A 19,784-nucleotide genomic window follows, 5' to 3' on the forward strand; every position below is an offset into this window, starting at 1 on the left:
AGGCCTCGGGGAGCAGCAGGTGAGCCTGGAATACACCCCAGCCCCCGCCCGCTCCTCCCACCCCACGTGCCCTCATGGTCCCCCCCACGCCCTTCCTCGGCCGGGCTGGGCGCTCACGCGGACTTGAGACCTGAGGGTCCTTCTGGCCGGGAGACTTGACACCCCCCAGGGCCCCTCCATTCTGCCTGTGGGGCCCCTGCCCAGCCCGCGTGGCTCCGCCTACTCACCGCCTCCACCAGGCTGCTGGCGCTGCCGTGGAAGGGCCGGCCCCGGGGCCCCGCCGGGCTGGGCACAGTGAGGGACACGGGCCGGGCCCTCCGGATGCCGCCGCTGTCCCCGCAGGGCGTGGGCTCCCCGGCCCAGGGGCCGCAGTGAACGGATGGGAAGCTGCTGGTGAGCTTGTCGCTGGACTCGGCCCCCTCCAGCCGCAGGGTGGGCACAGGCCGCAGGGGCCAGGCCGGGCCGGGCGTGGCAGGGGGCGTGGCATGCGGCGGGGGGAGGGCGCCAGGGGGATGGCTTCTCTGCAGGAGGGGGCTCAGGCCCGCCACAGCCAGCGCCTGTGGACACGGCACGAGAGTGCGGGTCAGGGGGCCTCAGCCGTGTCCCACTGCCCAGTGCTCGCACGCTCTCAGTCAGGCACCCGGACCTGGAGCCGGTCTCAACCGCCCTAAATAGACTCTGTGACCATCATTCTGCAGGGATCTTTCTCCTCTAAGCTCAGAAAGCCAAGGGCCAGTGGGATCCAGGTCCCCTGCTCTCTAGCCCTGGCCCCATCCCCCGTGAGCCATGGATCCTCTCCACCTGCTCTGACGTGATGGGTCCAAGGAAGCAACACTGCCTGGTGGGGAGGCTCAGCCCGAGGGGCAGAGAGGCGGGGAACGTGGCCGCAAGGGTCAGAGGGCAGCTCAGAAGCATAAGGGGAGGCTGTAAATTGAGGGAGGTTTTCCTTCCAGCACGATAAGCAGAGATGGGTGAAATCAGCTTCTAGAGATCTCTCAGAGAAGCACACGCGGTGTCCCCCAGCCTGCTGGCCTCCCTGCCCACTGCTCTCGAGGGCCCCCAAGTCTGGGGTCCTGGGTCCCTGGGGATCTGAGGGAAGCGTAAGGCTCTGCTCGACATTCCAGAAAGCCCTGTGGAGACCACGTGTATTCGTGCGATGGCACACAGGCTGAGCAAAATCGTGTATTTCTTTGAGCAGAAATACCATCGCCCTGGCAGAGCCACGCTGGCTGTCTTATGCCGACTGTAAGCTTTGATTGGCACTGAATGCCTTTGGGGATTAAAAAAGTCATTTAAAGCAAAGGCCCGTGGTAAGGGAGTATGTAATCACAGAGGTAAGAAGGTGGGGAGAATCTAGTTTAGACCCTAATTGTTTAGATGTTGGAAATCTCTGTCAGTTCTAGGGTCCTAAGAGCAGCTTGATGCTGGGGTCTTGGATTTCGCCATCTTTTGGCATCACCCAGGCCAAGAGCCGGTTCAACTGCTGAATCTGCCTGGACCCACTTTCCTGACATCATCCCTGTCCCTGACCGTGCTGCTGGAACACTCTCTGGTCATTTCCGTATTCCAGTGGGTGGATTTTTGTGCAGCTAAATGTCCAGGTGTCTTATGGCTCTAGGTATGACCGCATCTGCCTGTCGTGTAGCCATGTCTGGGGAGGGAACATCTGGCCACTGGGAGGAAAATGCTCAGGCCGACCCGGAGCAGCTGGTCCTTCCAGCCTCCAGAGGGGCTCCTGCTGTCCAGGACCTCCCGGGTCTCCCGCCCGGGACAGCACGGTCCTCATGTGGGAAGAGCCCCCTCCCTGGGGGCTGTTAGGGCCAGGGGCGGGGACACAGCCGTGGTCTGGACAGGAAGGCTGACGGGCATCTGGGGGATTTGGTGCATGATCATCACGGGGTTGTCCAGCCTGCTAGGTGGTGGCCTGCGGCCTGTCCCAAAGTGGGGCTACCTGATGGTGGACGAGATGCAGGGGCAGGACTGTCCTCTGAGAGACGTCTCCCCCTGGACTCTTCTGCCGCTTCAGACACTCAAGGTGGAAGGAGGCCCTTCGACCTGCGGAGCAAGTGAGGGGTCAGCACGGAAGATGACACGGGGGACTTCCCTGGTGGCGCAGTGGATAAGACTCCACGTTCCCAATGCAAGGGGCCTGGGTTCGATCCCTGGTCAGGGAACTAGATCCCACATGCATGCCGCAACTAAGGAGCCTGCATGCTGCAACTAAGGAGCCGGTGAGCCACAACTAAGACCTGGCGCAACCAAATAAATAAATAAATAAATATTAAAACAAAAGAAAGAGAGAGAGAGAAAAGAAGATGACACGGGCCCGACGGCTCACACCGAGGGAGGGGCACGGACGCCTCCTCCCCCCGCCCCGGGGCCCTCGCTGAGATGCAGCATTAGCACACGTCCAGCCCGGCCGTGGGCCACTTGAGCCCCATGGGGTGACGTTCCTCAGTCACCCCTGTGTGCCTGGCCACCGTCACGGGGCGGGGGGGTGGCCACCTTCAGAGAGAGAGTCTCAGGTTACCTAGGGAGGCGGAGCGCAGGAAGCCCCTCTTCGGAGAGAGATGGACGTCTCTCCTGTCGTCCTCGGGGGGCGCCAGCTGCCGATTCTCGTCGTCCCGGTAGGAGAGCCTGGAAGCAGAGGACACCGGGCACTGTCCCCTCCGGGCAGCCTGCTTCCTCCCTGGTGAGGGGACCCCCACTCCGTGCTCTCTAAAGGCTGCACTCTCTGCTGTCCCGGATGTTCCCGGCTCCTTCCGCCTGTGCCCCGTGTGTCCTCCCGCACTCGTGATTCGAGGCAGGGGGACCACCGCTGCTGAGAAAGCTGGAAACCAATTCTGGGCCTGCAGCTTCTCTCCGCAATGGCATGCTCACAGGCGGATGCTGTCTACCACGGCCACTGCCAGCGCGAGACCACGCTTGTGCCCCCTCGCTCTCTGGGCCCGCCCACCCTTGGTCAGCAAGAGCGCGAACGTGCGGTTATCGGTGAGGGCAGCTGCGGGCCCTTGGGGGTGTCTAGTGAGTCAGCAGCTCCTGGGCCTTCTAACGGGGACTCCGTGAGAAACGGCTCCTCCTGGCCCAGGGCACACGACAGACGTGCCCGAGGGCTGGACTCGGGTCCGTGATTACCTTCCCTGAATCCGCGGCACCCGAGAGCCTCTGTTCTACCTTGGCCTGGGCTATTTCACTGAAAAAAAAGCCCTTGTGGCCCCTAAGTTGATTTTGCAACCCCTAGTGGAGCCGTCTGCACCCCAGACGCCCGCTTGTGTTCTAAGCCCTTCGCGTCGCAGACGAGGCCACCGCCTGTGCCTGGCGTGACTCCACGTACTTTGAGGACAGAGCCTGTACTCCTGGTGTGCTGTCTGCAAGCATCTGCAGGTGTGCAGGGAAGGTTCTGGACAAAACCCACGATGCTTGCCTCTCATGTTCAGCTTGGTCACCCTCCCGATTACACTTGCTTCTTATCCAGACCGTAACCACTCTTGAAGACCCAGCTTCTGTGTGACCTCATGCCTGGTGCCTCTCTCCGACCTTGACCTTCTCTGAATGTCTGTACTCTCGCTGTTTGCACCACTCTGTGAGCAGCGACTGAGGAAATCTTTATTTTTCCCCTCTTAGCTCCTTAACGAGCCTGTGCCCTCTCTTGGGTGCCGAGGCCGGTTCGTCCACCATCTAGCAGAGGGCCTGCAAGCACCAAGCACGCACCAAAAGCCCAGACGGTGGGAACAGATGCTCTTCTTGACTTCTCGGGTATGTGGCCATGTGTTAATCTGCATCCTCTGAACAGCGAAAGCTGAAAGGGCTGGTCCTTCCTTGTGATAAAGTGTTCCTCTCAGGAAATCTTCTAACACAGGTTCAACTTTGTGAATGCAACTCACAGTCACAAATACATTTTATGGCACTTGGCAACAAACGCTTCACAAAATAATACTACGTTTGTGACTTTGAATATGCTATTTCCCATCGTCCTTTTCTATCCTATTCTATGTTATTCTGTGCTATGATTTCTTTTAAAAGCATTGATTGTAACTGACTAAGCAAATGTCACAGCTTCCTAATGGGTCTGGATCTGCAGTTTAAAAACCCTTCTCTTAAAAAATTCCGGCTGTGTTGGAAATCTCAGCTACGGCTGACAACAGCGCCTTCTGCTGGAAGCTTTATTATAGGCAGTTTCACGAATATTTCATTGTCAATATGTACACGTGTCAAGAAAGCCTAGGAAACAACGTTTAGCAGTTTTCCTGAAAGCATCGTGTCATGAGGAAGCGCCAAGCCAACCAGGGGACCGTGTGTATGAGGGTGGGGGGCTTCCTCTGCTTTGCAGCTGCCAGAGGAGGATTCCAGGGACCCGCCCGTCACCCCCTCCCCTCCCCTTCTCGGGCAGCCGGGGAGGGCAAAGCTCACATCTCCGTGCAGATCAGGCTGGGCTCGCTGCTGTACTCGGCGTCCTCATCCATCCTCAGGTCACAAGTCTCATCCCGAGGGGCCTCGTCCTGACACACCATGGCTATCAGGCTGTCCCGGGAGGGGCACCTAAAGTGTCAGGGGTAGAGACAAAAGTCAGCAACCGCCAGCCCCTCCCCTCGCCCCAGCAGGTGAGGCATCTCTCTCTCTCTCTCTCTCACACACACACACACACACACACACACACACAACCACTGATGGAGCTGAGAGGTGTAACCATAAGGGTTCCATGGTGGGGAAGGGCCTCCGGGTTAGGATCCAAGGGGATCTGAGTTCTGACCCGGTTCAGTTACCCTCTGGGGTAAGTCATGTAGCCCAACCATGACTAGTGTCCCCACCAGTAACACCGTCTGCCTGCCTGGCTCAGGGCCGGCCGCACTATTCAGGGGGCGGGGGGACCAGCGAGGGGGTGGTCCCTTCCCTCTCCTGCAGATAGCCGGGCCTGTGGGCATTTGCTGGGCAGCACTGAGGACTTCCCCGTGTCATACGTGACATGGTTTTGATCTGGTGCTGACTCCTTAGAGCAAAGCACAGAGGAGAGGCCTCACAAAGGGGTTCGTTCTTCTGAGCAGTGGGGAGTGAGCCTGAGCCCCCCGAGCCTGAGTCCCCCTCAAACCTGAGTCCCCCTGAGCTGGAGACCTTCCACACCAGAACGTGCCTCAGCCTGAGCTGCTTCCCCCCCAGGCCCTGGTCTTCTGCCCACTGGGTCACGTGGTCTTTAGCTCTGGTCTCTGTTCTCCCTTCCTGTCTGTGTCCTGCTCAGCGTCTCCCTCCACCTTTCTTCCTATAGGTCCTGAGTGCTGGGGCCCACTCTATGCTCAGACTCCAGGGGCCTCTGGGAAATATTCCAGCTTATCCTCTCAGATCTGAGTGCTGGGTCAGTGTCCAGCTTTGACGCTGGGCCTGTGAGCCACTCGGGGAGGGTCCAGGCGGATCTCTGGGGAGGCCCTGACCGATGGCGCCCTGCCCGCGGTGACTGACACAGGAGACGCTGAGTGCTCTTGATGGCGTGGGAGGGGCGTGAGCTGGGGATGCAGAACGGTGGCAGGCCAGCAGTTCCCCCCACGGGCCGCCGTGTGCAGGACGTGAGGCCAGAGCTGGGGCCGCCGCACTCAGCCGTGAGCTGCGATGGGCGGGACACGGCCCAGGCTGGAAACTCAGCTAATGCGGGCGTGATGAAGGGACGTGAACACCGGGCGGCCGGGAGCTGGCCTCTGGGATGAACGCAGCTCAGGACACTTGTCCAGGGGTTTAGAAAAGATCACTTCTGGATCTGAGCTGGAGGGGAGGAAAGGGGTTCTGCCCCAGAAACGGGGCTGCTGGCGGCTGCTGTCCCACTCGGAGGGGCAGCTCAGCTAAGGGTGAAGTGCTCAGATCCTCCCGGGCCTGGGAGCCCGGAGCTGCTGACATAAATGAGGCACGTGCCGAGGCCCAGAGCGTGGAAGGAGGCGCCGACCGCCCCAGCACATCACGGCAGTGGGTCCTGGGGTACCAGGGAGCAGCGGGTGGGAGAAAAGAAAGGGACAGGAGCCGGGAGACGCCGTCAGGACTGCCAGGAATGATCCCGCGCGGGGTCAGAGCAGGCAAGCGCCCAGCGAAGGGCCTCCTGCCTCCAGAATGCCCCCTCCCGGGGACGAGACGGGCACGAAGAAGAAGGGGTGGACCTGCCCCATCCCCTGGGGGCCCAAGGCCAGGTTTGGGCAGAGACTTGAGAAAGGCCCAGGGGACGGAGACGGTGGTGGCTCTAGGATGCAAACACCTCGGGCATCGGGGCCAGGGCCCCTCTGCTCCGGGGGAGAAAGCAGAGAAGGCCCCGTCCAGAGGCGTGCGCCTTGGGACACCTGCCGGCCAGTGGTGCCACGGGGCCTCCAGAGCATGGCTGCAGGACCCGGGAGGCTGTGTTGGCCGCCCTCTGGCTGGGGTCTGGGCAGCAGCCTCCACCCCAGCTGGAGGGCTGAGGGGTCAAATTCTCCTCCCCAAGCCCCTCCCATGCACCCCCTTGCTCACCTCTTGGAGCTGAGCCTCCACGAGGCCCCCTGCACCTGGACAGCGGGGGACAAGGGGGGCCCATGGCCCTCCACGGTGCTGACGCTGGCAGCACCAGGCTGGCCGGCAGGGCGGGGGCAGCGGCCCAGGGCGGTGTTGTTGGCGTTGTTGATGTTGGCGTTGGAACCCATGGACGAGTAGCTGCTGGGGGTGAAGGTGGAGTCCACCAGTTTCTCGTGGGAGGGCGACTCCGTGTCGCCCTGGCTGGTGCCCGCCTTGCTGATGTGCAGAGGGCGCTGGGTGGTGAAGGTCTGGGGGAAGGTGCTCCGGCTGTCGCTGGGGTAGTAGCCCACGTGGTTGCCGAACAGGCCGCCGGCCCTCTGCAGGCGAGACGGAGGGGTGTGTGTGTGGGGTGGCCCGCCCACGGCCGCCTCCCCTTCTCCACCGGGAGCTCAGTCCCGCCGGGCAACACGTGGCCGAGTCTGGGGTGGAGACCCTTCACTGCAGCAGCGGGGCATGTGAGGGCCGAGGGGTGGAAAAAGGGGCCTGAAGGTTCTAATGGGATTTAAAAAAAGGAATCCAACTGGCTCACTGAGCTAGGAACTGCGTTGGCCAAATGGTTCTGAGAATAAGAAGGACTTAGTTACTCCACCACTTACACTCTGGCCTCCTTCCCCCTGGAAGAGTCTTAGATTTCAAATCAGGAACCAGTGTTTTCCCCCGACTTCCCCCCTTGTCCCAGGCAAGTGGGCAAGTAGCTACCTGTAAGGCTGGGGCTCTCTTGGGGTCACACTAACATGCTAGTGTGTCCCTGAGGCCATTCAGTGATGGACATTTCACAGTGACAAGGAGGAGGGTGGTGAGGACAGGACAGCCTCAGGGTGACGGGCTCCTCTCACCCCCATGTTTCCACCGCCTGGGAGCCTGCTGGGGCGGGGAGGCAGGGTGAGAGGCCTTAGCGCAGTTCTGGGTGGTAGCGTCTCACTTGCTATGGGATTTTTAGCCAAATAGCTTGGGGATTCATGAAGAGAGCTGGGTGCAAGGGCCCCAGAATTCCAGCAGGCACTAGTTTTCACTGTTAAAACTGATGGCAGGGGCTTCCCTGGTGGTGCAGTGGTTAGGAATCTGCCTGCCAGTGCAGGGGACTCGGGTTCGAGCCCTGGTCTGGGAAGATCCCACATGCCGCGGAGCAACTAAGCCCGTGCGCCCCAACTACTGAGCCTGCGCTCTAGAGCCCACAAGACACAACTACTGAGACTATGTGCCACAACTACTGAAGCCTGTGCGCCTAGAGCCCGTGCTCCGCAACAAGAGAAGCCACCGCAATGAGAAGCCTGTGCACCACAATGAAGAGTAGCCCCTGCTCGCCGCAACTAGAGAAAGCCCGCGCGTAGCAACGAAGACCCAACGTAGCCAAAAATAAATAAATAAATAATTAAATAATTAAATGAATAAATAAATTTATAAAATAGATTAAAAAATAGGGCTTCCCTGGTGGCGCAGTGGTTGGGAGTCTGCCTGCCGATGCAGGAGACGCGGGTTCGTGCCCCGGTCCGGGAAGATCCCACATGCCGCGGAGCGGCTGGGCCCGTGAGCCATGGCTGCTGAGCCTGCGCATCCGGAGCCTGTGCTCCGCAACGGGAGAGGCCACGGCAGTGAGAGGCCCGCGTACCGCAAAAAAAAAATAAATTAAATAAATAAATTAAAAAAATATATATATATAAAACTGATGGCAGCCTCAGTATCCAGGAGGGGAGAGAGGAGGCCGGATGGGGCTTTGGGGCCTGGAGACCTCATGGTCTAAGTCAAGATTGCCACTGGCTTCCAGACCTCTGCTACCTGATACCGCACACCTTCTGGTTTTTTCAAGAGAGGCTAGAAGTCTAGATTTTTATTTGAATGTGCCAGATTTTCAAATGTTGGCAAAACAAAATAGGTCTGTGGATTCGATGTGGCCCAAAGGCCAGCACTTTGCAATGTGTAATGTAGGAAGGTCTCCTAAAAAACATTTCCTTAGGAAAACAGCTCCCTCCCGCCTTCTCCAAGGGCCAGTGATGCTCTGTGAGCAGCCGGGTCCGGGGAGCCCCGGCTTGAGAAGGACTAGTGTTGGATGAGGTGGAGGGATGGGAGAGGGCTGGGGGGAGGGGCTGGGGCGGGGAGCTGGGATTCTGCCGAAGACTCAGGGCTTCCTCCCTGGATTCAGGACGCCAGCCCACCCTTCTGCTCCAGACCCAGCTTTACGGAGGCTGAAGACCGCAGCCGGGGCACCCCCCTACCCTGAAGATGTCATCTTCTGAGGCCGCGGACACAGCCTCCTTCATGGCCTTGTCCAGCTCCTCCTCGGCGGTCAGGTCCCCGGAGATGGCCCGGCGGATCTCGGGCCCGAGGTCATGCAGGGTGCGCAGACCAGCCTGGAGCCCAGGGGGACGATGCGTGAGGGACCTGGTGCCCCACCTGCCACCCACCCGCCCCTGTGCTTCTCCCTGCAGCAGGCCAGCCTCCGGAGGTCCACGGGGGATGAAGGCATGTTGGGAGGGGCTGTTTCAGGGGCGTCAGCAGATCCCCCAGCCAACTCCCCAAGCTCTGTGGGCTGCGAGGCCACAGGAGGGGAGGGTGACCCCTGCAGCATCCACCTTGGGGAAGGCTCAGGGCCCTCAGGAAGGGACCTGCCTCCAGCCAGCCCGTGAGAGCCCCGGACCTGGCAGAGGCGAGAGGAGGGTGCCAGGCCCCCTGGGGGGGGGCGAGGACCCCTCACCTGCAGGGACAGGGCGTTCCTCTGGGAGGGCTTGCCCACCAGGCCCTGCTCTTTGCGCTTCTTGAATTTCCGGAAATACTCTTGGATCAGGAAAGTAGCGTAAAACTTGCCCACGGTGACCTCATCATCTGAGAACAAAGGGAGGACAGGGTGGACAGGGCATAAGCAGGGGGCTTGGCCAGGCTTCCGGAACCCTTTTTCAGCATCCACGCCTTCTTAAGTTTTCTGAATTAAATTTTTTGGAAGAGGCTCTCCATGCACGTGGTTCAAAAAGACAAAAATATACAAAAAGGTGTGTGTACAGTGAAGAGTCTCTCCCCCCGCCTCCTATCAGATAAACTTTCTCATTCGTTTCTTATTTCCCCAGAGATTCTTTATGCAAATGCTTCCTGCAAATAAGCAAATATATTCCTACCCCCTATTTTTTTCACAGAAAAAGTAGCCTATTGTCAAAATGATTTCCCACCTTGCATTTGTTACTTAACTGACCTCGTTGATTAACTCTTCTTTGATTCCGAAGCTCCCGGTGCCCACTGATCATCGCCCAGGCCCCTAAGGGCTAGCGGGAGGGGCTGGTGGGAGGGGCGCAGGCCCCCCATCTTGGTTGGGGCTTTCTAACCCCATGGCTGGGCTGCTCCCCAAGTGACAGAGGACAGAATCAGCCTCCGTCTTGGGAACGAAGTGGGTGGTGAGAAGTGAGTGGGGCCCCGAGGGGAGCAGTTCCTGCCCCACGAGGAGCCCCCCTGCCCCACCTTCCGGTTCTTGGGGGAGGACGGGGCGGAGGGCCCGGAGAAGGCTGCTGGTTGCCTCTGGGGGCTGTGATGGCTCCCCTGCTCCTAGCTGTCGCGTGAGAACAGACAAACCCACAGCTGCTTGCCTTCCGTCCGGCCGGCAGGGGCCTCAGCCCCACGTGGAGGGGATGCCCGAGCCCTGTCTGCCATGAATCGGGGAAGACTGGCTCTGGTGGGAAGTGTGGCCCCCTTGGACCTGGGTCCTGAATCCGCAGGGCTCTCACCACCAGCCTGGGGTCAGCTACTCAGCAGCTGAGAACCAGCTCCTAGAGCAGGCGTCACAGAACCGTGATGAGGATTAAGGGACATGGTGCGTGTGACGCCAGGCCGGGTGGTGCCCGTCCCCAGGCCTGTCTTCCTTCCGGGGGGGGGGGTCTCGTCAGGGGCAGCACCCCCTTTTAAGGAGTGCTTTGGGAATGTATGGGACTTTCTCAGTGTCACCGCGACTGTCACCATGCTTTGGGGATGCTGCTGGCGTGAATGACGTGGCTCTGGATGTGTCCCGAAAAGCACAGTGAATACTACCTTTGCACCCTGCCGAGGTCACGCCAGACGTCTGTGGGGGGACCTCCTGCTATAACCACCTGAGCTAAGACCCTCACTTGGCTCCACGTGGGACCTGCACGGCTATGATACTCCAGAGTTTCCCAGGAATATAACTGCTGTTTAGGTGGATGGAAGACCACTTTGTTTTGTTTCAACCTGAGCAAGAAGGGTTCACGTTTCAGAAAACTGTATCCCTGCTGGCACCGCTCCGTGAACGTGATCCCCACTGGGCTGGACCCCGTGATCAGTCTGCACTTACCCCACGTGTGTGCCCAGAGGTGTCTGTACTTACTTAAAGATACTCCATAAGCCCTTACTTCAAAAAGACAAACTCAAAATGTCAACACTGTTTGTTTCCTTTAAACACAAACTTATTCATGACAGTGGGTGCAGACAAGTGTTTGGTCAGTTAACTAGAAATTCGGGCCCCTGAGTTGTCCCTGAGTATTTATTTATTGAAAAACATTTGATTTTAACATATTTCATATTAAAGTGTTGTACTCATACTTTGGCAACTGTATACGGAGGACAGTTGACAGAGTCGACAAACACTGCCCTGGAAGGAACAGGAAGGGGCGCCCCGGGGGGCTCCGTCTCCAGGACCCCATCATTCCTAGAGCCCCCAGCCCAGCAGGTTATGGGCAAAGCTCTACTTTGCAGAGTTTCCTTGAAGTTCTGCCAAACCTCCAGGCATCAGGGGGCCTAGCTCGGCCTCCTCTGTGACCTCAGGCTTGGACCAGGCTCCAGCCCGAAAGGGCAGGCCTCCTGCAGCCTGGACTCAGGACTCGCATGAGCCCAGGGTGGGGTGACTCACCTCCCGCAGGCGGCACCACCTGGTCCAGCAGCTTCATGCTGGTCCGCTTCCAGATCTTCTTGATGATGGCCCGCAGCTCCTCGTTGGCCTGTTCCAGGTTGCCTGTGGGGAGGGAGACGCAAGGCCGACTGACCAGCTGCCCCTGAGGGCCTCCCGTGGGTTGGTCCTTCTGTGGGAGTGGTGGCCGCGGCCCGCGGGCTCTGCCCGCAACGGCTCTGACCCGTCAGCCCCATCATCCTCCCCCCCGGGGTTCCCGCTGTCCACCTCCGTCCCCTCTTGGCCTCTCTCCCCTTCCTCCCCACCTGCTGCTCGGCCGCCAGGGCAACCCTGCACCCACTCGCTGTTCCTCCTTCTCCTTGAGGGGGCCCCTGAGGCCCATGAGACTGCTGGGGCTGGATCGAGCTGGACGGCCACAGGGGCTCCCCCTGGGCCGCCAGGGAAATGTGGGCGACTGGAAGGAAGTGTGGTCCCCCCTGCAGACCCACATGGAGCATCCATGCTCGGGGGTTTCTGTGTCAAAGCCCTTTGCTGAGTCTCCTGCTGGGAGGAGGTGGCAAAACCTTGGCGTGGAAGCAGAAACCAGAAGACAGGGGGTCCTGAGGTTGGGGGCTTCTCTGGGTCTCCTTTCTCCACTGGCAAAACAGGCTTAATTAGGTGCCTCTCTGTGCGGCTCTGGGATACTGGCCTTACAGCCCTGGGAGAGGAAAGCTGAGACCCGCAGCCGTAAGAGAGGACTGGGGGGCTGCGGGGGTCTAACACACCCCCAGCTCTCTCCCGCCACCACCAAGCACGTGCTCTGCATGGCCCCTGGGACCATGAACTCTGGGCCTTACCCTGCGCCCTGCGGCCGGGTTATGTTATACGGCACATGTGCCCTTAGGATGGGGAGGCTGTCCAGTGGGGCCTGAGCTAATCCCAGGAGTGGATTAGCTCTTCACAAGGAGAGGGGTCTCAGGGGCAAACTCCCAGTTATAAAATCAATATGTCCTGAGGATGTAAAGTACAGCATGGGGACTACAGTTAACAATACTGTACTGTATATGTGCAAGTTGCTAAGAGAGTAGATCTTAAAAGTTCTCATCACAAGAAAAACATTGTAACTGTGAGGTGATGGCTGTTAACCAGACTTGTGGCGATCGTTTTGCAATAAATACAAATACGGGATCTCACTATGTTGTTCATCGGAAACAAATGTAATGTTACATGTTAGTTATGACTCAATAAAAAATCATACAAAGCAAAAAACAAACAAAAGTAATTCATGACGGGGGCCAAAGACAAGAGAGTCCTCCGTGGCTGGGAGCAGGGCAGGCGCAGGGCTGCGTGCGGGGCTCGGGGGCCGAGGGGCACAGCCGAGAGCTGGTCCTGCGTCTGCAGCGAGTGAGTCTGCCGACAGCCTGAGCAAGTCGGAGGTGGACTCTTCCCCGAGCCCCGGGAAGAGAACATGTCCGGGTCAACAGTCTGGTTTTGGCCTGGAGGCCCCATGGCTGGACTCCGGACCTTCAGAGTGGGAGGTGCTGGGTGGGTGGTGACACGGCAGTGGGCGAGCACAGCGGGCTTAGAGGCCGGCGCCGGGGAGGTGGCCGGCGGGTCCCGACACGTGCAGTGGGAGCCCTGATTGACACGATGCTCAGATACACTTGTCTTCCGCCACGGGCTCAATGGTGTCCCCATGTTCACACCCACCTGGAACCTTAGGCGGCCTGTAGGTAGAAATCTTCGCAGGTGTATTAGCTGAGATGAGGTCGTGCTCATTGGGGGAGGGGACGACACTCATCCAATGTGACTGGTGTCCTCATAAGAGGAGGGGATGCACAGAGATGCTCAGAGAAGACAGTGGGGGGCGGGGGGAGACGGAGTCAGGGACCGGAGAGACCCAGCTACGTGCCTGGGGGGGCCAGCACTGCCCGCACTGCCAGCCGCCAGGACAGGCCGGGACGGACCCCTTCCGCACCTCCGGAGGAACCCACCCCGCTGATTGCTGGCACCGCGCCTTCAGACTTCTGGCCTCCTGACTGTGAGAGAATGAATATCTGTTGTTTGAAGCCCCCACTTTGTGATAACTTGTTACGACAGACCTGCACAATGACACATCGTCCAAAAGGGTCTGTCACTTTTCTCCAAGCCTTAATTCATTCTCACCGTGATCTATGTAACCTCGAACTTCATAACCCTTGCTTCATGTCATCTAAGTGTTTCAGGACATCTTCCTTCTGTATCCTGGGTTGATGGGGCTTGGGACATTGCTGGTTCTCTTGAGCAGGTGCTAATTTCTCTCCAAATATCCCAGCTCACAGCCTGAAGGGTAAGGACCATGTGGGACTTAGTCTCCCAAATTTAGAGGCTTTCTCCAGTTTCTTTGTAGTTGCTTCTAAGAACTCACCTTTGTCTCCCGGACTTAAGAGTTTAACATGTTTGTTGCAGGTGGGGAGGGTGCTTGTCTCTGATGAAGGTTTGCCTCGAGTTGATGTTGTGGGCCCTTTGGGAACTATTCCTTTTTTTCTTTGGCCGCGCTGCGTGGCATGCGGGATCTTAGTTCCCCGACCAGGGATGGAACCTGTGCCCCCTGCAGTGGAAGTGCGGAGTCTTAACCACTGAACCATCAGGGAAGTTGCCCTTTTTTTATTTTTAAATTGTATTTTATGGTGGTAAGAACACTGAACATGAGATCTACCCATCTAGCAGAATTTAAAGTGAACAATGCAGAATTCTGAGCTACAGGGGCGGTGCTGCTCAGCGGACAAATGTCTGTGTGTTTGAAGTTTCCTTTAATTCTTGGCTTGACTAGTCCCCGCGCGGCTGGCTTCTCCCCTGGTCTCGGGGGAGTGTTTCCTCAGGATGGGCTGTGCGTGTCTGGCTCTAAGGTTGAAGATTCTTTGTCTGGGACTTGGTTTGCTCTGACGAGCATCTTGACGGTGCTGAGCCATGGCTCCAACGTCAGTGCTTCTCGTTCCTCCACGGGATGAAAATTCATATCCTCACTTTACATCAAAACTTAAGGACCACAACACGTTCCTTCCAGGAGTCTTTTATCTTCCCTCCTTGAAAAAGAAGACCTTCCCTCCTGGATGGAACTGTAACCACAGTCATTGTGGAAAATTTGGAAAAGTAAAGGAAGAAGGTAAAGGAAGTGAAGTCACGTCTGGTTCCACCGCTCACGACAATCAAGGCTAACATGTTAGCAAACTTCCTTCCAGGTTTCCCTCTAGTCACACACACGCATACACAAAATGTGTGTTCCATCCTTTTGTCGGCAGAAATAGGCCTGTTCACACCTGTTTCAGATTGAGTTATGGCCTTGGCTACTGAGAGCATATTCTTCAGCCTTAGTTTCTTTTTAGTTCAGCAGCAGAAGTTGAACTTTTACAATATTTTTTAAAGATTAGCTCATTATTTTGACATGCATCTTGCTGGCCCTGTTATTTTCCTTCATCTAGGATGTTTCTGTTATTTTCTGAAAGGATTTAGCTGAGAGAAGGCACCTCCTGGCTTGTCCCCTGAACTGAATTCCACACGTCCCCACCTTTCTTGTTTTACAAATGAAGAAACTGAGGCAGAGAGAGACTCGCTGACCGTCACACGATATCAGGGTCCAGTCCCCTGTTGCCCCGCCCAGGGCTCCAGCCTCCTGAGGCTCTGAGGTCCAAACATCAGAAGGGAAAGGCGACACTGCCGGTCCCACCTGAGTTTCCTCTAATTACTGTGCCGGTGGGTTTCAGACTTTGCTCACGTGAATCCCCTGCGGCTGATGCAGGATGCACGTTCCGAGTTCGGGGCTGGGACTGGGACTCAGCGTCTCAAACAAGCTCCAACTCTGCGAATCGCAGGAGGAAGCTGGGAGCTTTTGAGAAGCAGCTGCATCTCGTCAGGTGCACCTGTAGCCTTTGCAGAGCAGCTCAGGAGCACCAGTCAGCTGTAAGGACAGCGGGCCATCGAAGCCAAGCTGCTGGCCGCAGGTCCCTGTCGTACAACCTGGAAGACGGTCCCTCCCGCCAGGTAACACGGGGGAGCATGGCGCCCCCCGTGAGGGAGCCCCGTATGAGGAGCATGGGGCCCTGAGGGAGCACGGGGGCTCGGACCCCCACCTGCCGGCTGGCTGAGCACTTGCATGCAGGCGCGCGAGGGCCGACCTCAGCCCCAGTCACCACGTCCGCTCTGACCCCTTCCCGACCGACACAGGAGTTTAACTTGCAAGGTAGAGTTGAACACTTGAGACCCACGTGCAGCCAGTGAAATCCCACTGTGAAGGGGCTCAGCCCCGCTTCAGGTAACACTCATCTCCTGCTCTCTGAACTACACCCAAGGACTTTGAGGTGACACCCAGGATGAGCTCTAAAAACTACAGGCAAGGTGGCCATTCAAGGAGCAAAGGGCACACGAGCAGACCTGGCACCGCTAATACCCCAGAGGGGACAGTTACTGCCGGGCTGAGGCTCTGACACCCCGCAGGAGCCGGCTGGTCTGCTAGGTCTCCCGGTGGCTCTCCCGGGGCCCCCGGATGACCTTACCTTCCGTTTTGATCCTCAGGGCCGTCCGGACCAGGGCAAACAGGGTGGCGTTGAACATGACCGTCCCGTCGCTGTTCAGGGGCATATTCATGGAGACCAGGCGCTGCGGGGTCAGGGGGAGATGGTCATCACAGCAGCCGGTTCCCGAAGGGCCCTCCCACAGAACCCCCGAGGCAGGAGGATGCCGAAGTGGGTGGTGCCTCGAAATGCGTGTGCGTGTGTCCCCCCGTGTTTCCTTCAGAGTCTGAGAACGCACTATGGGAAGGACCCCTAACGCCTATTCTGGCTCTGGCTCCTTTAGGCTCGTAAAATACTGTCCTCATCCCCGTAGAGGCTTGACGTCCTGACCAAGGTCACAATAGGCATCGTCCCTCCCAGGTCGTGTCTTCCACGAGCCCAGCTCATCTCTTACTTTGCAAGCCACGCGGTGAGGGCACAGCTTCCCAAAGCCCAGGGGGGGCTGAATCCTCCGGAGCAGGGTCACCACATCCAGGTGTTTGATGCGACCCCTAGAAGAGGCAGGAGCAGGGGGAAGGTCAGTGCGGCGGTCTCGGCCAGTAGCCCAGGACTCATGCACCCAGGGCGGGGGATCCCCCTGCAGAAGGAACTCTCCACGGCTGGACCCGAGTGATGAAACTGGTGCTGAGTTGCAAAACTGCATGGCAAAACTCCAAAACCAGTATATACACGTGTTTAGGTTTTTAAGGAACAATTTTCCATCAGTGCTATGTTCATGGTGGAAGGGATTTTGGTAGGCAATGAAATTCTCAATATTACTCCTGCTTCAATGATCTCACCGTCTGACCAAAAGGTATTTCCAGAGTGTCAACCAAATGTGGTGGCTGGGTTGATGGACCTATGGCAGAAAGGCAGGCAGGATCTGCCTGGCCCCGGACATCCTGACTCGAGTACCTACTGGTTATTCCAACACTAGGCCCTCCTGTCCTGTTCAGCTGAAAACAGCAGGCATGTTCTTGACTCAGCCAAAGCCCTTCTGTTGCTGGCCCTGACACTTGACCCTTGTGGCCTGTGCAGTTTAGTGTTTGCTGTGGATCCACCCAGCGCTAACCCATCTTGACCCACGTCCACAGGTGTGGTCACGCAATCCCCTTGCTGCTTTGGGGACTGGGTTTCCCTCTGGGGACTTACTTGGCTTCAGGATCGTACTCCGCCCAGATTCTCTTAAATTCGTCCAGATGGTGGGGCCCCAGAATGGACCAGTCCCTTGTCAGGTAGTCAAAGTTGTCCATGATGACAGCTACGAAGAGGTTGATGATCTGTGGGGAACGGAGAGCGCGGGGAGATGCCCTCGGAGGCCCTTCCAGCACACGTGGTTAGCAGGCCACGCACGGCAGAAGCCAGTGCTTCTGAAGACAGCCCAAGTGGCCCACTGAAAACACCGGCCCCTGGAACGCGGCTCTCTTGGATGAGGACCTGACCCAGCTCCTCTTGGGCTTGTGCAGGTGAACCCCACCTGTGGGCTGGCAGCTTCCCTCACACCCAGCCGCCAGGCGGGGCTGCCAGGGCTGGGGGTGACTGTCCCCCACCCTCCCCTCGCTCCTCATCAAACTGCCAGAAATGTTTAAGTGGCCTCCTGTCCTCGGGGACAACGCCACCACGACAAGAGCTGAGAACGGACGAGAAGGCTGCTGGCTGAGCTCACTCTGGTCCAGCTTCGCCCCCTCCCTTCAGTGCGGTTGGACCGTCCCAGGGACACAGCCCTCTAGGCCGGCCTCCCAGATGGGGCACCCCTGAGCGTGAGCTGAGAGACGCAGGGCGTGGCCGACCTGGGACTGCACGTTTGTCACCCGAGGTCACGGGTCCCGCCCGGCTCACCAGAAAGGCGCAGAGCATGTAGAAGCTGATGAAGTAGAAGACGGCGAAGCTGCTGCCGCAGGGCGTCTCCCCCTCGGCGCTGCTGCCCGGCTCCGACTCGGGGGCGCACTTCTTGCCTGGCATGCAGGCCAGCATGATGTCCTGCCACGCCTCCCCGGTGGCGCACCTGGTGAGAGACCACGCCCCAGAGCGGCTCACAAGGCCCCTCCCTCTCCTCCCCGGTTGGGGGGGAAACCGCTAAACTGAGTCTGGGGTTTGTCAGCCCCCCAGTGCTGATACATCGACTACACAGGAAACCATACAGCACTGTTTTGAATGTCTGAACATTTTCTGTGAAAGATAACAAACTGCACCTTTTCTGCAAAGGCCCTCCTTTTGCAATCCATGTTAAGTTTTGAGATTTAGCCATTGGGATACGTTTTAGCTCTGGTTCATTCACCCTTTGCGGCAGATCCTCTATGAATATACCATTAAAAAACCCCACTGCCCTGCTATGGCTTTTCCTTTCTTTGCTGTCTTGCTGTCACGAAGGAGCCTGCAGTCACCACACAGGGCCGTCAGACGCCTGCTTCGGGGTGGAGGTGCCAGTGGACGGCAGGTGTGTCCTCACCCTACTGAGCGCTGCTTGTTCTCCAAGCGTCTGCCCGATTGGCGCCCCTGGCGTCACTGCCCTACAGACTCGGCAGCTCTTTCCTCAGCTTTATTGAGGCAGAATCGACAAATAAAACTGCACGCTAGAGCGTAGATCATGATGATTTGATTGATGTGCACATTGTGAAAGGATTCTTCCCACCTAATTAACACATCCATCCCCTCATAGATTTTTTTAATTTTTTCTTTTTTTTTTGGCGAGAACATTTAAGTTCTACTGTCTTAGCAAGTTTCAGTGATACCATCAGTGTCATCAACTATGGTCACCATGTTATAGGTTAGACCTCAGACCTCATCCACCTTATGGCTGACAGTTTGTGCCCTTTTACCAGTCCCTCCCCATCCCATGCCCCCACCACCGCAACCACTTTTCTATTCTGAATTTAGACTAGTCAACTCTTGGTATTCGTGAATTTTAAAAAATGTTGCTCGGACTTCCCTGGTGGCGCAGTGGTTCAGAATCCACCTGCCAATGCAGGGGACATGGGTTAGAGTCCTGATCCGGGAATATCCCACATGCCACGGAGCAACTAAGCCCATGCGCCACAACTACTGAGCCTGCGCTCTAGAGCCCGCGAGCCACAACTACTGAGTCCGTGTGCCACAACTACTGAAGCCCGCATGCCTAGAGCCTGTGCTCTGCAACAAGAGAAGCCACCGCAATGAGAAGCCCGTGCACCACAACGAAGAGTAGCCCCCACTTGCTGCAGCTAGAGAAAGCCCACGTGCAGCAGTGAAGACCCAGTGCAGCCAAAAATAAATAAATAAATAAATAAATATTTTAACAATTGTATATTTTCTGAGTTCTCTCTTTAATTAAATTTAATTAATCCTCTCGTTAATTTGTTCTTATTAATAACAACTTCTCCTCCTCCCCCCACTCCTTTCTAATTTGAACAGATGTGCCAGGTTCTATAATCTCTCTAAAGACACAAACGATGCTTATTTTCAAATATTTTTCCTCTCCCTGTTCTTCTCCTCCTGATGGGTTCATTCATCTGTTAGGTGAGCGTGGTGGCTTCTTTTTGGACATGGTTTCCCCCAGTCCTTTGGGGTGACTGTTACTGCTCTTTGCGATCGAGAGCCCAGTACACAACTCTGTGGATCAAGTTCTCATTGCAGGAGCATCTCTGGGGACCATGGAAGACAAGACAAGACGTGCTGCCAGCTGGGGTGGACAGGTAGCTTCTCTTAAAGGGTGGGTTCCCTTGGGGCCCTGCTCCACTTCTTAGACCCCAAAGCCCAGGCTGTGGTGGCGGGGCTGTGTTTTCAGCTTGTGGGCATCAGCAAACGCTCTCCAAACGCGGGTCCCCAAGGAGGCAGCCTGGTTGTGGCCCCAGCTGTCCTGCTGCCTGGCCCCTGTGGACCCTGAGCTTGGGGAGGCCCTGGCCGCTCTCGCTCCTTCACAGGCTCACCTGCTTTGGGAT

At 57.5% G+C, this 19,784-nt stretch overlaps 1 protein-coding gene across 1 annotated transcript in view; it reads right to left on the reverse strand.

Moving 5' to 3' along the window:
* Positions 1-19,784, reverse strand: part of CACNA1C (calcium voltage-gated channel subunit alpha1 C) — a 471,172-nt gene that overhangs the window by 7,446 nt on the left and 443,942 nt on the right. The window contains exons 36-47 of the mRNA XM_081249321.1: positions 17,707-17,872; positions 17,020-17,147; positions 16,283-16,379; positions 15,871-15,973; positions 11,363-11,464; positions 9,212-9,339; positions 8,733-8,867; positions 6,478-6,836; positions 4,411-4,539; positions 2,531-2,637; positions 1,952-2,055; positions 228-557 (exon numbers count right to left, since the gene is read on the reverse strand). Of these exons, the coding sequence (XP_081105447.1) occupies positions 228-557; positions 1,952-2,055; positions 2,531-2,637; positions 4,411-4,539; positions 6,478-6,836; positions 8,733-8,867; positions 9,212-9,339; positions 11,363-11,464; positions 15,871-15,973; positions 16,283-16,379; positions 17,020-17,147; positions 17,707-17,872 (1,888 nt within the window). The remainder of the gene's footprint in view (positions 1-227; positions 558-1,951; positions 2,056-2,530; positions 2,638-4,410; positions 4,540-6,477; positions 6,837-8,732; positions 8,868-9,211; positions 9,340-11,362; positions 11,465-15,870; positions 15,974-16,282; positions 16,380-17,019; positions 17,148-17,706; positions 17,873-19,784) is intronic.

The sequence above is a fragment of the Mesoplodon bidens genome (genome assembly GCF_964165515.1).
Source record: "Mesoplodon bidens genome assembly, chromosome: 11".
Lineage (NCBI taxonomy): Eukaryota > Metazoa > Chordata > Mammalia > Artiodactyla > Ziphiidae > Mesoplodon > Mesoplodon bidens.